Source organism: Aulonocara sp. 'chitande type north' Nkhata Bay, linkage group LG18 (assembly GCF_057382095.1).
Source record: "Aulonocara sp. 'chitande type north' Nkhata Bay isolate Kocher_YH1m ecotype deep benthic linkage group LG18, A_spYH_male_GT1.1, whole genome shotgun sequence".
Classification (NCBI taxonomy): domain Eukaryota; kingdom Metazoa; phylum Chordata; class Actinopteri; order Cichliformes; family Cichlidae; genus Aulonocara; species Aulonocara sp. 'chitande type north' Nkhata Bay.
Window position 1 is genome coordinate 30,144,539 of NC_141361.1, and position 15,351 is coordinate 30,159,889.

General features: G+C 43.3%; 1 protein-coding gene and 1 pseudogene across 2 annotated transcripts; one reads left to right on the forward strand and one right to left on the reverse strand.

Moving 5' to 3' along the window:
- The first annotated feature begins 1,181 nt into the window (after window positions 1-1,181).
- On the forward strand, window positions 1,182-3,276 carry LOC147308971 (uncharacterized; annotated as a pseudogene).
- A 1,017-nt stretch (window positions 3,277-4,293) lies between these two features.
- nop9 (NOP9 nucleolar protein) lies at window positions 4,294-14,901 on the reverse strand. Of its 2 annotated transcripts, XM_086272441.1 has the most exons (13): window positions 14,421-14,901; window positions 14,226-14,310; window positions 12,615-12,840; window positions 10,815-11,088; window positions 10,167-10,376; window positions 8,156-8,263; window positions 5,953-6,094; window positions 5,666-5,858; window positions 5,435-5,575; window positions 5,143-5,262; window positions 4,808-5,020; window positions 4,602-4,707; window positions 4,294-4,505 (listed from the first exon to the last, which is right to left on the reverse strand). In XM_086272441.1, the coding sequence occupies exons 1-13, from the start codon at window positions 14,554-14,556 to the stop codon at window positions 4,351-4,353; spliced, it is 2,109 nt and encodes a 702-aa protein (XP_086128567.1). In that variant the 5' UTR covers window positions 14,557-14,901; the 3' UTR covers window positions 4,294-4,350. The 2 variants fall into 2 exon arrangements, with proteins under 2 accessions (XP_086128567.1, XP_086128566.1); XM_086272440.1 differs by lacking the exon at window positions 14,421-14,901 and having other exon boundaries at window positions 4,297-4,505; window positions 10,815-11,051.
- Between the last annotated feature and the right edge of the window lie 450 nt (window positions 14,902-15,351).

Consider the following 15,351-nt stretch of genomic DNA (forward strand, 5'->3'; position numbering starts at 1 on the left):
GGGTAAAATCAAAAGGAAACTGTTTACAGAAACCTGTTCTCTTTCAAACATTCGTTTCGGTGTCTCACTATGGGGAAAGCTCTCTCAGCGTTGTCCTCAGAAGCCTCTATATCATTACTCCAGCCAGTATTGGCTGGCAGTCGTGATGCTTGCATCAGGGAGGGGCCACCCTCATCCCTATAAAAGGGTGTGACGCAGCGTCACCCATCATTCAATTTCCTCTTCTCGCTTCTTAGAAACCTCATCTCTCCTGACTGTGAACGCGAGTGCTAGCTTAACTGTCCACACGAGCAAGCTAACACCTTGGTCACTGGGCGCTAGCACGGCTTGCGTTTTGAGTCACCTGCTCTTCACCACAGAGCCAGGTCGGAGAGTGTGTCAGCTGCCACCACGCACCTAGCACAACAGTTAGCTGACCAAGCTAACTGTCTTTGCTACACACGGTCACCAAGCCAAGTAGCACAAGCGCTAGCCACCACACTAGCTAGGTCATACTAACTCACCATAGCTACCCGACCGAGAGAAGAAAAAAAAAATCAGCGTTAGCCGTCCAGCCATTCCAAGCTAGCTACACCAAGCTTCCTTAATATGGCAGACTGCAAACCGCTGCCCAGAATTTGCCCCTGTGGTTGCAAAATCTCAGGTTCAGATACACATGACGCGTGTGTGATGTGCCTCGGGCTGCAACACGCCCGGCTATTTCGACACCGGGTATATGCGAACACTGCGCTCGCTTCACCCTAAAAGCATTCGCCGAAGGCTAGCCCGCCAGGCTAGCCTGTCGAAGAAGGACCCAATGTCTTCTCCAATCGGCCCACCAATGGAGCACACTGAGTCCGCCATACCAGGCACCAGCTGGGTCGACGAGATGGATATCGTCCTCCCGCTGGTGGATGATGCCGAGGTCAGCTGCGAAGCTATATTGTCTGATTCCCTCGAGGCTAATGACGAGCTACTCAGCGAATCCTCTGAGGGAGCGTCGGAACATCTCGTCTCGGACGAGGATGACGACGTTTTCTTTGCCCCCTCTGGTCGGCATTCTGTGACACAAGGAGCCGATTGTGATAACCCCGGCACACAGTCCCGCGGCATGGAGCTATTTGACGTTGCAAAACGGGCAGCTGAAAAGCTGACAATCCCATGGCCCGCGGTGACAATGGAGACCTCGACCTCACGGTACGAGGGGTAAAATGCTCCCCAAAGCAAAGCGCACTACTAAGCAGGTACTGCCGCTTTTCCCCGAATTCGTGGACGAGGTCACACGCTGCTGGGCAAAGCCATTTTTGTCACCCAACCCCGTGCAGGGAGCGGCGGTGTTTGACTGCGCTGGAATGAAGGAGAAGGGCATCTACCAAATTCCCACAGTGGAGAATCTGGTGGCTTCTCATCTCCACCCAAACCAGAAACTTTCCATGTCATCTGGTCTGTCCCTGCCCTCCAAGGCCGAACGCTTGCAGTCCTCCCTGGCTGACAAGGCGTATAAATCGGTTGCCACCACCGCGAGGGCATTGAACGCCTCATCGCTCCTGCTAGCCTACTCGGCGAAGCTCCAGGACCAGGCTGCTGCAAACCCGGATGCTAGCGAGCTGTGGGAAGAGCTGGGCGTACTTACGGACCAGTGTCTCCACCTCACTAGAGCAGCAGTACAAGCGGCGGGCAGAGCCCTCAGCATCATCGTCCTACAGGAGAGGGCAAGATGGCTGAACTTGTCGGGGCTTTCGGACAGAGAAAAACGTGACATTCTGGACGAAAGCATCGACCCCGCTGGCCTTTTCGGGACCGCCGTTGCCACCATGCAAAGATGTTGCGAGAGAAAAGAAAGAGGGAGAGGCCCTGCAGCTGTGTCTCCCTAGGAAGACCCAGGCTGCGCCCCCGCCTCCACCAGGTCGCCGCACGTTCGCTCAGGTCTCCAGCCGGCATGCCGACGTTTAAAATCCCTGGCCGCCCAGCCCCGCAGTTCGCGGTCCAGGGTCCCCTAGGATTGCAGAACCCTAAGACCCACTGGCCCAGGAAACATGTCCCGCCTGCTGCCGCTCAGGGTGCCCCATCACCAGCCAAGCAGTCAGACCGCAAGAAGAAGTGGACTGCCTAACATCCCCCACGGGGAGATTGGAGCCGGACCAGCCCGGGCTCCAAGTTCACTCCAGGGCTCAGTTCCGGAGCCCGTTCGGAGAAGTGTGTTCTGCCTCCACCTTTCAACTCCTGGGACTCGAGTTGGATCCCACAGAGCGCATTTCAACAAAGAGACGACGAGACATTGTTCAGCTGAATCAAGCATGTCAGTCTCACAAAACACACTGTTTATTAAAAACTCACCCGTTGCATCCAGGCATGTTGCCAAGGTCACGGGAAAAATGTGTGAAAAACACAGAAAGTATGTTGAAAAACATAATGCACCCAGACACCACCGGGGTTGATTCCCTCAGTGGTTTTATGGTTTTATACTCTCTATGAATGCAGCACTACTATTAGCATTTGTGGTTCCTAGTGTTTTCTCTATTACCTTAGCTAGTTATTTTTGTGTATTTTTTTGCTAAGTAAGCAAAATAGTTTTCTTATAGTTTTATTTTTGAAAAAGCATTTTGCTACAGTATCTGAAAATACAGTTCGCTTGATGTTATACGACACATGTTAGCCTGTTGGAAAAAGTAACATAGAAGCTAACAAGAGCACAAAGAATATACACATTAATGATATAACCAGGTCTATATCACTATCAGGGACAAACAGAGACTGCAGCGTGTTGTGCGCTCTGCTGAGAAGGTGATTGGCTGCAGACTCCCATCTTTGCAGGACCTGTACACCTCCAGGACACTGCGGCGTGCAGCTCGGATCTCAGCTGACCCTTCTCACCCTGGACACAGTCTATTTGACCTGCTCCCCTCAGGCAGGAGGCTCCGGTCCATCCGCACCAGAACCTCTCGTCATAAGAACAGTTTCTTCCCCTCTGCTGTTGGACACATGAACAATAACCATATGACTGTCCCCGCCACTAACACATGACCCTACGCTGTGTTCACTGTATCATTCCATGTTTGGCACTGATCACCACCTGCACTCATGTATATATCTTTCAACGTAGCACTCTTAATTCTTACTCTCATGTATATATCTCATGTATATCTCATGCACATATCTTTCCACGTAGCACTTTTAATTCTTATCCCTACTTTAATTTTTTCCATGTCTATTTAAGTGTTATTTATGACACCATGTTTGCACTGAAGCACCGCAGCAATTTCCTAATGTTGTAAACCTGCTCAACATTTGGCAATAAACCCCATTCTGATTCTAATTCTGATTCTGATTCTTCACTGCTGGTAATATCACTCTCTTTGGTTCAAGTGACTTATGTATTTGTGAAGTCAAATATACACATCTCAAAATATATATACGTGTGCAACCCTAGATTGCTAAATGGACGTATACAGGATCTATCAAAATATCTGGATATACCAAATCAGTCTGCCATAAATCTTAGTCAAGTTCCTTTACTGGGTTACTTTTGGAAACACCTTAATAATTAGCCCATTTTTATCATCTGTATTTTGAGTCTTTGTTTCATAAAATGGATTAAAAGGACAAGTGAAAGATGGGTGGGGGTATTCCACAAGGATTAACAGCTTTTAACACACCCACTACTGTATAGACAGCATTTTGAGTACTTTAGTCTCTGGTTCTCTTCTGGTTGCTCTTCCCAGCCCTGTGATTCTTCTCAGAAGAGAAGCTCTTCCCAAATAAAGACTTTCCTCCTTCAAATCAATTTATGATCAATAAAAGTGTCTCCAACAACAAAACCTGCCCGCTGCTGAGGCACTGAGCAATTTTCTAACTGCCTGAATTTGTTTGCATTTCCATGAAAGAATCCTGAGGAAAGATGACATTTAGATGAGCTCAAGATTAAGATGTATTTCATTGTCAGACTCACTGGTGGGTGGTGGTGCTTTTTAACAAATGCTTTGAATCTGACTCCTTTTCTTTGTTACATCCCCAATCTAACAAAACCCCTTTTACATGTTTATTATGTGTGTGCCTAGTTAATGTGTAAATAAGGGGGATTCAGTAACTATTCAGCAACACACTAAAAATATGTTAAAAAGGGCCTTGCGTGCTCACACATTTAAACTAATGTTGCTCTAGTTAACTGAAGACCTCATCCATGGGATGAAGTCTAAAATGATACATGTTCCTACAGTGCCCCCTACAGGTCAGGCTGATTCATACAATCCATAGCATACATTGGGTAAAACTAAACTTTAATTCAGCACACACACAGATATTTTCAGATTTTTTTTTATTTACATCAAAAAGAAAATCACAACAAAACAATTCTTCACAAATATGCACTTGTCATTCAAGAATGTCACTGAAAAGCTTCCGCTTCTTGGACTCGCCCGTCTGAATTTCCTGCCAGTGGGCTCTTCTGTGTGCAAAGTGGGAGAGAGCAAATTTGGCCCACACGTGACGAGCAAACTGATCTGCCCTCAGCTGGCTTTCACTTGGAACTGAGAAGGGGAGGAGAGACAGGAACAGAAGTCATGAATAGGGAAGTGAGTCACAGGAAAAGTGGGATTCTGAGAGAGAATGTTTGTCATTATTACCTAGTTCCTGTGCGATACTTTGCCTCTGACCGACTGAAGAGCTGTTCCACACGGCTTCGAGTACCCGGCTGCCCAACCTGGAGCAGGCCATCTGGACGTACTGACCCTGAAACAACAAAGAGCGTGATACGGAAAGAGAATGATCATTAAAACTTACACATGTAATACTTGAAGTAATTTTGCTTTCTGAATTAAGTATCACGTACCTCAAGTCTCTTTAGGATCTTCCCCCTGCCCTTGTCACTGGATGTGGTGATTAGGGCCTGGAGGACGTGGCTGCCTGCGGGGTCAGTAGCCATACTGAGCAGGTCCGAAGGGCTCAGAGTGCGCAGGCTGCTGAGGAGGAGTGAGCGCTCCTTGAATTTAGCCAGTGCCTGGACCAGCCGGGATCCGTGGTAACATATGGAGGTCAGTGGGATCTAGAAAAAACCCTGACAACTGATGAAACATGTATTTTGGTGAAGCGCTGCACTGTTAGTCCAGCTGAAACGCCAACACTACAATTACAATCAAACAAATGTTTTTCCTCCCAGCAGTTTACCTCCGTGCTTATGTTGCCCTCTGCGGTGTCAGAGTGATAGTACACCTCATAGGTGAGCAGAGACATGAAGAGAGGGAGGCAGGCGACGTGTCTAGAGCCAGGCTCAGCGCAGTGGAAAGCCTGGGAGGCAACACATCGACAGGGCTTCATTATCCACAAATCAAACATGAAGTAGTTGTTATGCTCCATCAACACCAATCATAACACAGGGATAAATGAAAAAAAGGTTGTTCTAATCACTCAGGGCCCACGTGGGCCTGCACTTCAACAACAAACCCTCTTTTAAGCTTACATTGAGGAGGCATTGCATCATCTCGTCCTGCCTCTCTTCACTTTCTGCGCAGCTCTCTGCCAGCTGAACTATCACACCCATGTGACCTGCGGCCAAGATTGCCTCCACTCCCTGGAACAGCTCATCAAATATTCTCAGGAACTGTGGAAAAAGGAACGACACCAGGAAGCCGGTGAGAAAATTTCCAGCAAATCACCCCTCCCACGTTCTCAATCACAAGGTGTGACCTACCAGTTTGTATTTGGCAGATGCTGCTGTTAGCCTCTGGATGGGAAAGTTGGCGATGGGATGGAGGGCGAGGTCAACCAGCTGGCCCTTGAGATGGTTCTTGTAGAGCCCGCGGAGAAGTGGCTTGTGGGACAGCTGTATGATGGTCTCTATGAGGCGACTGGAGGCCTGGTCCTTCAGAAAGACTAGAAGCGGACTACGGGGAAATAAAAGTCACACAACACAACATTCTTAAAATAAAGAAAGAAAAAACACTCAGTGGTTCACAAACGCAAACTTTGGCCTCTTACCTAACTCCAGGAGCAGCGCTGCGACTCGTCAGGTATTCCATGATGCGCCGGAGGAGCTGTTTGCAGAGTTTGGGCCGTTTTCTGTGACACACAGTCAGCATGGTCTGGAACACTGCGCTGGCAACAGCGTCAGTCACACTTACTACAAAGAGAAGAAGCACCGTTGAGACTTCCTGCCAGTACAAAGGTGCCCTATCATGAACAAAACAAAAGATGCTTCCACACTGAAACACACTGTGTGTGAATACTTTAATACTGTGTAGTAGTAGTCTTCCCTGTCTTTGCAAGTGCGTGACTGCCACCAGCAGTACAAGAGTAAAACTGCATACACAAGCAGGTGTTATGTACTAACGGCCTTAACAAAATACACAATATTCACTGTTGCATGTTTGCAGCATTTCCACAAGTAGGTCCACCCAGAGGAGAGACCATCATAAGACTGAAACACTCTTCTTTCACTACAACTGCAAAATGTGATCGAGGCCACATTTTTAAAGAAATAGTACCAGTCAAAAGAAATTGGAAGCAAGCACTCATCTGAAGTTTTTTCATAATTTCTCTTTAAAATATCCCAATGGGTAAATGAATGAATAAGAATAAACCTAATTCCATACAGTTATGAAGGAGAAGAATTAGAAAATAAAATTGCTTTTTGTACCAGACTAATTTAATTAATGTAGGAGGGTTTATTTAATCGCAGCTATTAAGCAATTATCCTGGAAAAGAAAGGATGGATTGAATCCACAGCTGGGTACAGCCTCAAGTGGTCATTCGAAGAACTGCAGATTTAAAAAAAGCTGCAGGCTGCAAAAGAAAGAAAGAAAAAAAAAAACACTCCTGGTGGGCACCTCCTGTTCTTTTAACAGGCTTTGTGTCTTGGCAATCCTTCCAAACAAGCCGTACTTGTTCAGTCTTTTTCTACCTGTGCACTCATGAATGTTAATATTTAACATCTTAACTGTGGCCTGTCGTGTCTGAAATGTAGCTCCTGGGTTTTGTTGTCCGTTTTGTTTTTTCGCAGTTCCTTTGAGCATTGCAGTCTAAACTTGGGGTGAATTTGCTGGGAATCCTCTCCTGGGAAGAATGCCTTGAATGTTTTCCACTTGTGAATAATCCTTCTCCCTGCAGAGCGATGGACTCTAAATTGCTTGGAAATGGCCTTATAACCCTTCCCAGATTTTCGGGAGATACATAAATGTCATTTTGCACTGAGCTATAGTTTATGTTTTTATTGTTTAGCCATTATAGATGTTGTATTTGTTGACACCAGCTATATTTGTTAGCCTGGTATGATAGCTGGAACATAGGAAATACATTTAAAGGGAAATGCTGAAGTCTAAAGGAAGTTACACATAATGTTTACTACACAATTCCATACATGTTATGTTTAATTATCCACCTTTGGGTTTTTTTCCAAATGACAGAAAATTGTGAAATAAATGACAGAAAATTGTGAATATGTGTTCAAACTTTCGACTGCAACTCTATTCCCTCAAATTATAGACAAATAAAAAATTCTGATCACTCAACTCACACTGACATAAAAAAAAAATTTAAATTCACCAAATGCAGAAAACTGAACGTGCATTGGAGCCACACTGCATTTAATATCTCATTTTAATACAATTTATGTTACAAGGCCTGCTAAACTGCGTCTGCTGTGCCAGATTCCACCATTGCTCTGTCAGATTAAGGGCTTACAGTTTAAAGCCTATAGTTTCAATCAGAGACTGTGTGTGTGTGTGTGTGTGTGTGTGCACGTTAACTAATGGAAAAACTGTGGACTAAACAGCATTTCTTTCTGACACAGAGCTCTACTAAAAGCCACTTAGGCTTCTCTGCAGCATGTGCATTTGCCCTCACTTTATTTACTGCCCATTTCATTTTGTTTTGATATTACGACTGCAAGAATTTGAATTGAGCACATAAATTCTAAACACATGCTGGTCAGCGTTCTGTTCAAGACTGCCTTTAGGCAATTCCCCTTTGACTTTACTCCGAATCCTCGCCTGCATTCAAAAACAGCTTCTATGGTTTTCAGATTCCCAGAAAAATGTTACAAGAGTCAGGAGAGCACAGGAAGAGGGAGGCAACACTGCTGCTTTCTTTTTTTAATGACCTACTTAAAACATCTATCATACAACAACAGTTAAATTCCAACATAATAATAAAACCACCAATTATTTTATGAAAGATGACTTACAATTAATGTTTTCCATCAAGGTCTCTGTAAGATCTTTAAGCTCGTACCAGAAGGAAGTGGGAATCTCAAAGTCTGTCAGCTGAGGAGGGATGCTTCGCTCTTTTCCTCCTGGTTAAAAACAAGAATATGAACAGAGAAAACACGAAGAAGAAGAAGAAGAAGAAGAATATACCTCTTGGCATAAAGGGCCTGACATAGTCTCAAAAGAAAAGCGCACTGACAAAGCCAGCAGATCAAGAGCTGTATTTTTCTTCTGTTACATCTTGCAGAAAAAGAAACTGAAGTGAGACATCGGGCCAAATGGGAGAAATTGCTTTTTTTTCGTAGGGTGAACCGAAAGCTCTTTCTCTGTATAGCAAATGTCAGCTAGTGCCAGTGTTGCCAATTAAGCTACTCTACATGCCTTCTCAGCCAATTGCTGCAATTTGTATCATAATTTGCACTTTTTCTCTGAGTCATAACTCAGTCAGCTCTTAGCATACACGCATTATGCATGTGTATTTAGATTCTTTTTGACTTGTGCTTCCTGGGGATCTCATTATCTCTAAAGCTAACAAATAAAGCAAGCTGGATCGCTACAGAACCTGGCAGAGAATAATCGTATTTCACGTGTTCTTTGGTGTCAGCAGATTACAGTGATAACAGCCTGTGCCTGCATGGGTATCTTGCAAAGTGGAACATCTAGAGGTTAACTCCGCATACTTTATGTGCTGCTAATTGGACAAAACGTAAAGATCACAAAAAAACCCCAAAAAAACATGGATGCCGGCTTATTCTACTCATCTATGGGTGAAATAATGGATGTAGCTTCCAGGCCTGAAAACACAATCCTACCAACAGCTAAGTGCTTTCAATCTCCATTCTTTTATTGGCTAACAGGGGTACCTGGGTTACAAAAAGACTGTTTCTATAGAATCTATGGGAAAACAGGCCTTTGGCAGGACATATGTGAACATCTTAAACACGAAGTCCTGTTTCTAAATTATGATCATTATGATCTAGAAGTCAGACCAGAGGATTATCCAGAATATCTGATCCGGTTTGATCTCTGGCTCCTCCAGTCTGCATGCATATCCGCTGGAGGGTGAGTGTGTGTGAATGTTAAGAAAAGGTGTTTAGGCACAGAAAAAAGCGCTTGTACAAATGTGCGTTTAACAGGGTGAATAATAAAAAGTGCTTTGAGTGCTCGGTTAGTTTAGTCATTTATATTTTTCGGCTTGTTTGTTTTCCCACTTAACATGGCCTGAAAAAAAGACAGGAGCATCCTGCTGTGGAACTCAAAAACTGCTCAGAAAACAGCATAAAGTTGCTTCTCATTGTTGGAGGTCTAACAACCACACACTGTTCTCTGTTGCTGCATATTTTAGTACAGGGATTCCCAAAGTGAGGGCTGGAGCCCCACGGTAGGCCGTTAATGTACTGCGGGTGGGCTGCAGTAGGTACAGTTCCATATGCATATAAATGTATTTATGTAAAGAGCAAATTTAAACTGATGATAGGAGGTGGTTAGTTTGTGACATCACTCATTACTTTGACCTAAATTTACTGCTCTTGTATTGAAGTTTGTGTGATGGTTGGTACCAATAACAGCTCGAGCTGATTCAATTTTGTGAAAATCAGCTCAAGGTCAAGGTCACACCAAGTGTGAAAAGCAGCAAAGATTTTATATTACCCACAATTTTTTATGGAAATAGACAGCAATGAGGGGGCGTGAGCACTTAGGTTGGCTAAGGATTTGATCCAGACCTTCACTGTTTGCACCCAAGATCAAAGTTGACCTTAAAAAAATATATTCAAGAAACCAAATCAAGTGTAATATATGACATGAACGAGCAGAGAGAGAGAGTAGTGCAACACACTTTTTATTTTTTTCAATACGACGCCCTACAACTATAACCCTCAGGGGTAGTTGTTTTGAGTGTTTTGTTTAACTAATTAAATGGGAAAAAGTATCCACTAAAAATCGTCATTTTTTTCATACCAGCGTGAGTGTGTGTCTGCGTGCATTTACCTGGACGGGTTTCGGTGCGAGGTGGTCCGAGGCAGCCTCCCAGCACGTGTAAAAGCGTGCGGACCACGTGTGAGCCGTGAACATGTCTGATGAACTCGGCAGCGTTGTCCCTCACCACCTGACTGAAAGACAACACCTGAGCCTCCAACAGGCCACAGCTTTCTTCTCCCTCCTCCTCTGTGGGCGGAGAGGATTCCTTCTCTGAAGACTCTAAAAAGGACAGAGTCCTACCAGGAGTTAGGTTGGTGCGATTTTCTCAACCGCAGCTGTTCTCTGTCACAGTAGAAAATGGGAATGTTTTCCCTTCTTATCACTCTTATCCTTCTTCCAGCTTCCACAGTTCATTTCCCTCCCCCCCTCGCCTCACTCCCAACCGATCACTGGAAATGGCCGACCCTCCCTTAGCCTGGTTTGACTGGAGGTTTTTCCCTTTAAAAAAAGAGTTTTTAAAGTAAAGTAAAGTAAAGTAGTGCTCACTCATAGGGGGTCATCTGATTGATGGGGTTTCTCTGAATTATTGTAGGTACCTTACCATATAAATCACTTTGAAGTTAATGATTTTGTAATTTACAGCTGTGTAAATAAAACTAAACTGAAGCTGAATTGATATTTCACTTGTAAAGCAAACTTACACTTGTGTGAACTTACCCATCCACCTGGACATCTGTCTGACTGCGCTCTCCACAACATGGCCTCCACACTGGTCACAAGAAACCGCCTTAAACTCTGAGCCCGATTCTCCACCCAGTTCAGCCAGCACCTCCCCGACCTGCTGGGGGCTGGACAGCGGGAGCAGCCGCTGCAGAGTGATGCTTCCGGTCCGATCTGTCGCCACCAAGGCCGCTTTACCTTTTACTTCTGTGAGGACATTCTCCACAAACATCTCTGTGAAAGACGGGGTGAGTATAAACAGAGAAGAAAGCTGCTGGAGTTAAAAGCAGAAATATAATGGAAGGAGGGAGAGGAAGCTGTTTGTTATGTTTAAGGTAAAATGATGCAATGGACGTGCAATGAGCAGTCATTTAAGATCAGTGCATGACGTGAATAAGTCGAGGTCAGTGCAAGAGACGGTTATATCCAGCTCCAGGCAGTTTTTCTTAAAGCAATTACTTAATGGAGGATTTTGCTCCAGAAACACACAAAGTACCAACTTTGCGTACTAACACATCACTTGTCAACACAATGAATTAATTAGCATAAAACAGAGTGGGCATCTTTGGTATGAAGTAGTGGTGGGTACTGTATTAAATAGAGATTAAAATAAATAAATAAAACGGACAGGGCGATCAATCACAGATTGAAACCATTTTTCAATTCAGGCTTCTCTCTTCTTTCTCCTCTTTTTCTTCATTATATATACACGTGACAGCAGATCTAATGCTAGTAAATAAACCTGCCATCTGCTTCGCTACATAAGCAACTGGAAAGGCTGGAGGTGATTTATGTGTCGCATTCACCATCGGCTCTGTGGCAGAGCAGAGCTGAAGATGTTCGCACTGATGGTGGTCAGCTAATTCCTCCAACAGATGGTCGTTTGTGGGAATGCAGAAATTAATCAGTCAGAAACCACAAGAACACAGCTTCTGAGCGACCTTCACAGTCTGGACCAAGCTTTGTGTGAAAACACATTTAATTAACTTACTGAACCCACCACCAATTATCTTCTAGTTTGTTATTTAAATAATCAAACCTCTCTTGTTTTGGGCCCTGATTCATGGCACCAGTGTACCGTGAATCGGGGGAGTTTGAGCTGTCTTTAGTTGTTCTTGCTCCACGTGGGGCTCAACTTCCTGTTATCCTCTTTTGGACATCCTGGTGATATAAACCAGGTGAGATCAACCAATAAAAAGCAAACTAATGTGGCGAGGAGCAGAGTTCAGAGGAGTTCGGCTGTGACATTCTGAGACAGGACATTTGGCATAAACAGTCGAGGTGCGTGCCATCCTGAGTAAAGAGTACACTGGAAACACAGGAGGTTTTGGGCCAGCCAAGATAGTACTTACACAAAGATTTGGCTCCCTGTAACCTGAACCTCTTCTCCAAAAAAAATTTAAGTAGAAGTGGTTAAAAAAACTTCCGAGAAGTGAGCCAGCGTAAATGTAGCATGAATGCTGACGCCACTTTAAGGACACAACCTTGAAGGGAAAAGCAGCCAAACTGATGTATGTACAGTGCACAGATTATGTGCTGTGCTCAAAACTCACAAATATTCAATCTACTATACATAAACAGCTCAAAAAAATAATTAATTACATTTTGTAGCTCTGGCAGTGCTCAACCTGTTCCTCCTTGCACAAAGAAGCAGGTATGGCAGCCAAGTTCAAAAGATAAAGTTCATGAATCATGGCTGCACATGGTGCTGTGTAATGTGACCTTCTGCTGCACCCCTTATTTAAAGTTCCAGTCCTGTGCTTTACTCAGATCCCCAGAAAAAAAGACCTTTCTCACCTCTCTCCTCATCATCTTCAAAGCCTTCACTGAGCCTTTCTCCGACACGGCGGAAATAGCCCACACTGAGGGCGTCCAAGCGCTTCTTGCCACCCTGACCCTTCTCTCCTTTTGGACTTTCTCTCCTCTTCCTCTCTCCTCCTCCATCTTCTCCGGGATGCCTCCTCTTCTTTCCTCCCCCTTTCTGTGGCTTCTTGTCTTCTGCTTTTGACAGCATATCTTGAACCTTTAACCACGAGGATACAAGTGAAATATAAAGCTAGTTTCTAAAGCAGATTTGAACCAATTAACTACATAACATATCTCATTACACTGCTGCATGTTTGCTACCAGTAAGACAGATTATTATACTTCAATAGATATATAGTACTTGATCAAACCCTCATTTCTTTATATTTTGCTTCCACAGACCCAGATGTTCTTGTGATTTCTAAAGAGCTCTTGAGCGAAGGCTCTTTGGGCTTCAGGCTCTTTGAAGGTCTTCCAAAGTTTTCTTTGGACACTGGCTGCTTATGTAATCATTTGTCCTCATACCTCACCATTTTCAGAGTTATTCAAGCATTAAAAACAAAACAAAAAATACCTAACTTAAGGGTTGAACCAACGCTGTGTCTAAACATAAAAGACAACTTAGCAGAGAATCAGTTTTACACTGGTTACATTTTGTTATCAGCTGCTAAAGATAACGCAATTTGACCAGCATAAAATGGTATCTGTGCGGCGAAAAGGTGATTTCCAAAGAAAAAACAAGTGATTCTCCGAAGAAAATCTAATAAAAAACTATTTAGGGAACATTTTAAGGACAAAAGAAGCATTGGGAGGTCTAAAAAGCTACCTACAGCAAGCTAACAGTATCTGAAAGTCATGTCTTTCAGAAATCGGAAAGAACACTTATGCAAAGAACCTGAGAGATGGATGATGATTATGCTGAAGCCTCATCGGAAATGGTTTCAGTGAAAGAGTGGCTAGAAAAAAAAAATCTTAAGGAAGGGAAACAGGGAGAACAGACTGAGGAATACCATATTACTCAAGAATGGGACTAAAGATCAGCAGGAACAGGACTTTTGGAGTGATTAATAAAAATGTTTGGTTCAAATCGTTGTCAGCATATCAGAAGGAAGTAAGGAGAGAAGGGAGCTTGCCTAACAGGGTCCAGGCTGGAATAAAGAATACCAAATACTGACTTTCAAACCCATTAGCATTGCACACACTGTTTTTTTGCTCTATATACTCTCTTTCCGTGCATATTTGCAAGTTTCAATAAATAGCTGCACCTATTTTGCACTTTCCTAGCAACATATACGGATCAAGATTGTACTTTAAAAAGCTGTTACAGGTAAAAGGTAATATTGGCATAATGTTAAAGTGGCTACAAATAAAGCTGTCATTATTTTAGAAGGAGTTCGACTAAAACATGCAAACAGGCACAGGGACTGTCCATGCTAACGTGCTGCACTCCAAACAACAACACAAACTCTCGAAAACGTTGCCAAAATAAAAAAAAACGATGGTTTCCCAAAATGTTAAAGAATGACTAAACCACACTGCTAAGTTACTCTGCGGAAAAATGTGTATATTAATATCGTTTCTGTAAAGCAACGTTTTACTCACGTGTGAGAGAAGTCAGACAGAAGCACTGTGCCGTTGACGCGTGATGATGACGTAACAGCACGCGGACAAATATTATTACAGTTTCCTTAAAGATTAATGAATGGATAAAGAAATAAACAAATACATAAATAAATAGTTCACCATGCTCGAAAAGGCTTTATTTATGTAGCCTAAATAAAAACTGGTTGTATTTACCGTAACTAGCACGTCGCTGTCTTTTCTTCAATGTCCTTATTGGTTGACACCAGCAGAGGGCAGCATAGCTACTTTCCTGAAAGGCTGATTCGGGACGACCTCTCGATGGGGGTTCAGAGGTGTGCCCAACAGGCATATGAGTCAATTAAAAAAAACCCTGTGATAATCAAATGTCGACATCTTACACCATCCCAACCCACAAAACAGAACAGTCTCGTTGGGCATAAAATAGGAAGCCACTTTTAATGTTCTTGGGATTTTTAACTGGCAGCAAGGTTATCAAATTAAACCTCATAATTCTCAAACAAAAAACGTGCTTTTTTCATGGTAGCAATGCCATAATATCACAATTTGGCGTCATAATTACACAAAAATGATATGACGTTGATTTAAAAATAAAAACAAAAATGTATTTTTTGGGCAGATTGAGCTCAAATGTGTTACAAGAGCTACTGAAAAGGTTTGCCTAAAGGCATAAAATAAAATAAAAATAAAATAAAGGACAAAATCAACATAGTACCTTTTTTTTCTTAATATCACAGTTATCATCAACACATGGTTATTTCAAGGTTAATAGATACATTCCACAAGTGAAGAGAGAGCTCTAACCAAATCAGTCAAAATGCAGTTTTACTGCATCCCACCTTTTTTGCATTTGGGTGGGGGCATTGTTTCCTAATAACTGTTTGTTCATGGGTTAGTGGTTTTATTGCTCAGGGCAGAACATTCTGGATTTCTGCTGGGACTTGACTGTAGTGTAACGGAAAAACAAAAGCCCATTCATCTGAAACTACAAAAAATGACATATCCGTGGCTACAGTAAATGTTGCACAATTAAATGAATCAGAGGTGATGTAAGTTAAGATTTTGTCATCTGTCTCCATCTCACTCTATCCCCAGCTTCCTCTTCCGTCACACCAACCCTCTGCAT

What these genes read in the sequence shown, in the direction of transcription:
- nop9 (XM_086272441.1), bottom strand. Translation starts at nt 14,556, where the DNA reads ATGCCTGTTGGGCACACCTCTGAACCCCCATCGAGAGGTCGTCCCGAA. An exon ending in ACAGATGTCCAGGTGGATGG is followed by an intron (nt 10,377 to 10,814) that starts GTAAGTTCACAC and finishes TGTCCTTTTTAG; the next exon opens with AGTCTTCAGAGAAGGAATCC. An exon ending in AGCGCTGCTCCTGGAGTTAG is followed by an intron (nt 5,859 to 5,952) that starts GTAAGAGGCCAA and finishes ATTTCCCCGTAG; the next exon opens with TCCGCTTCTAGTCTTTCTGA.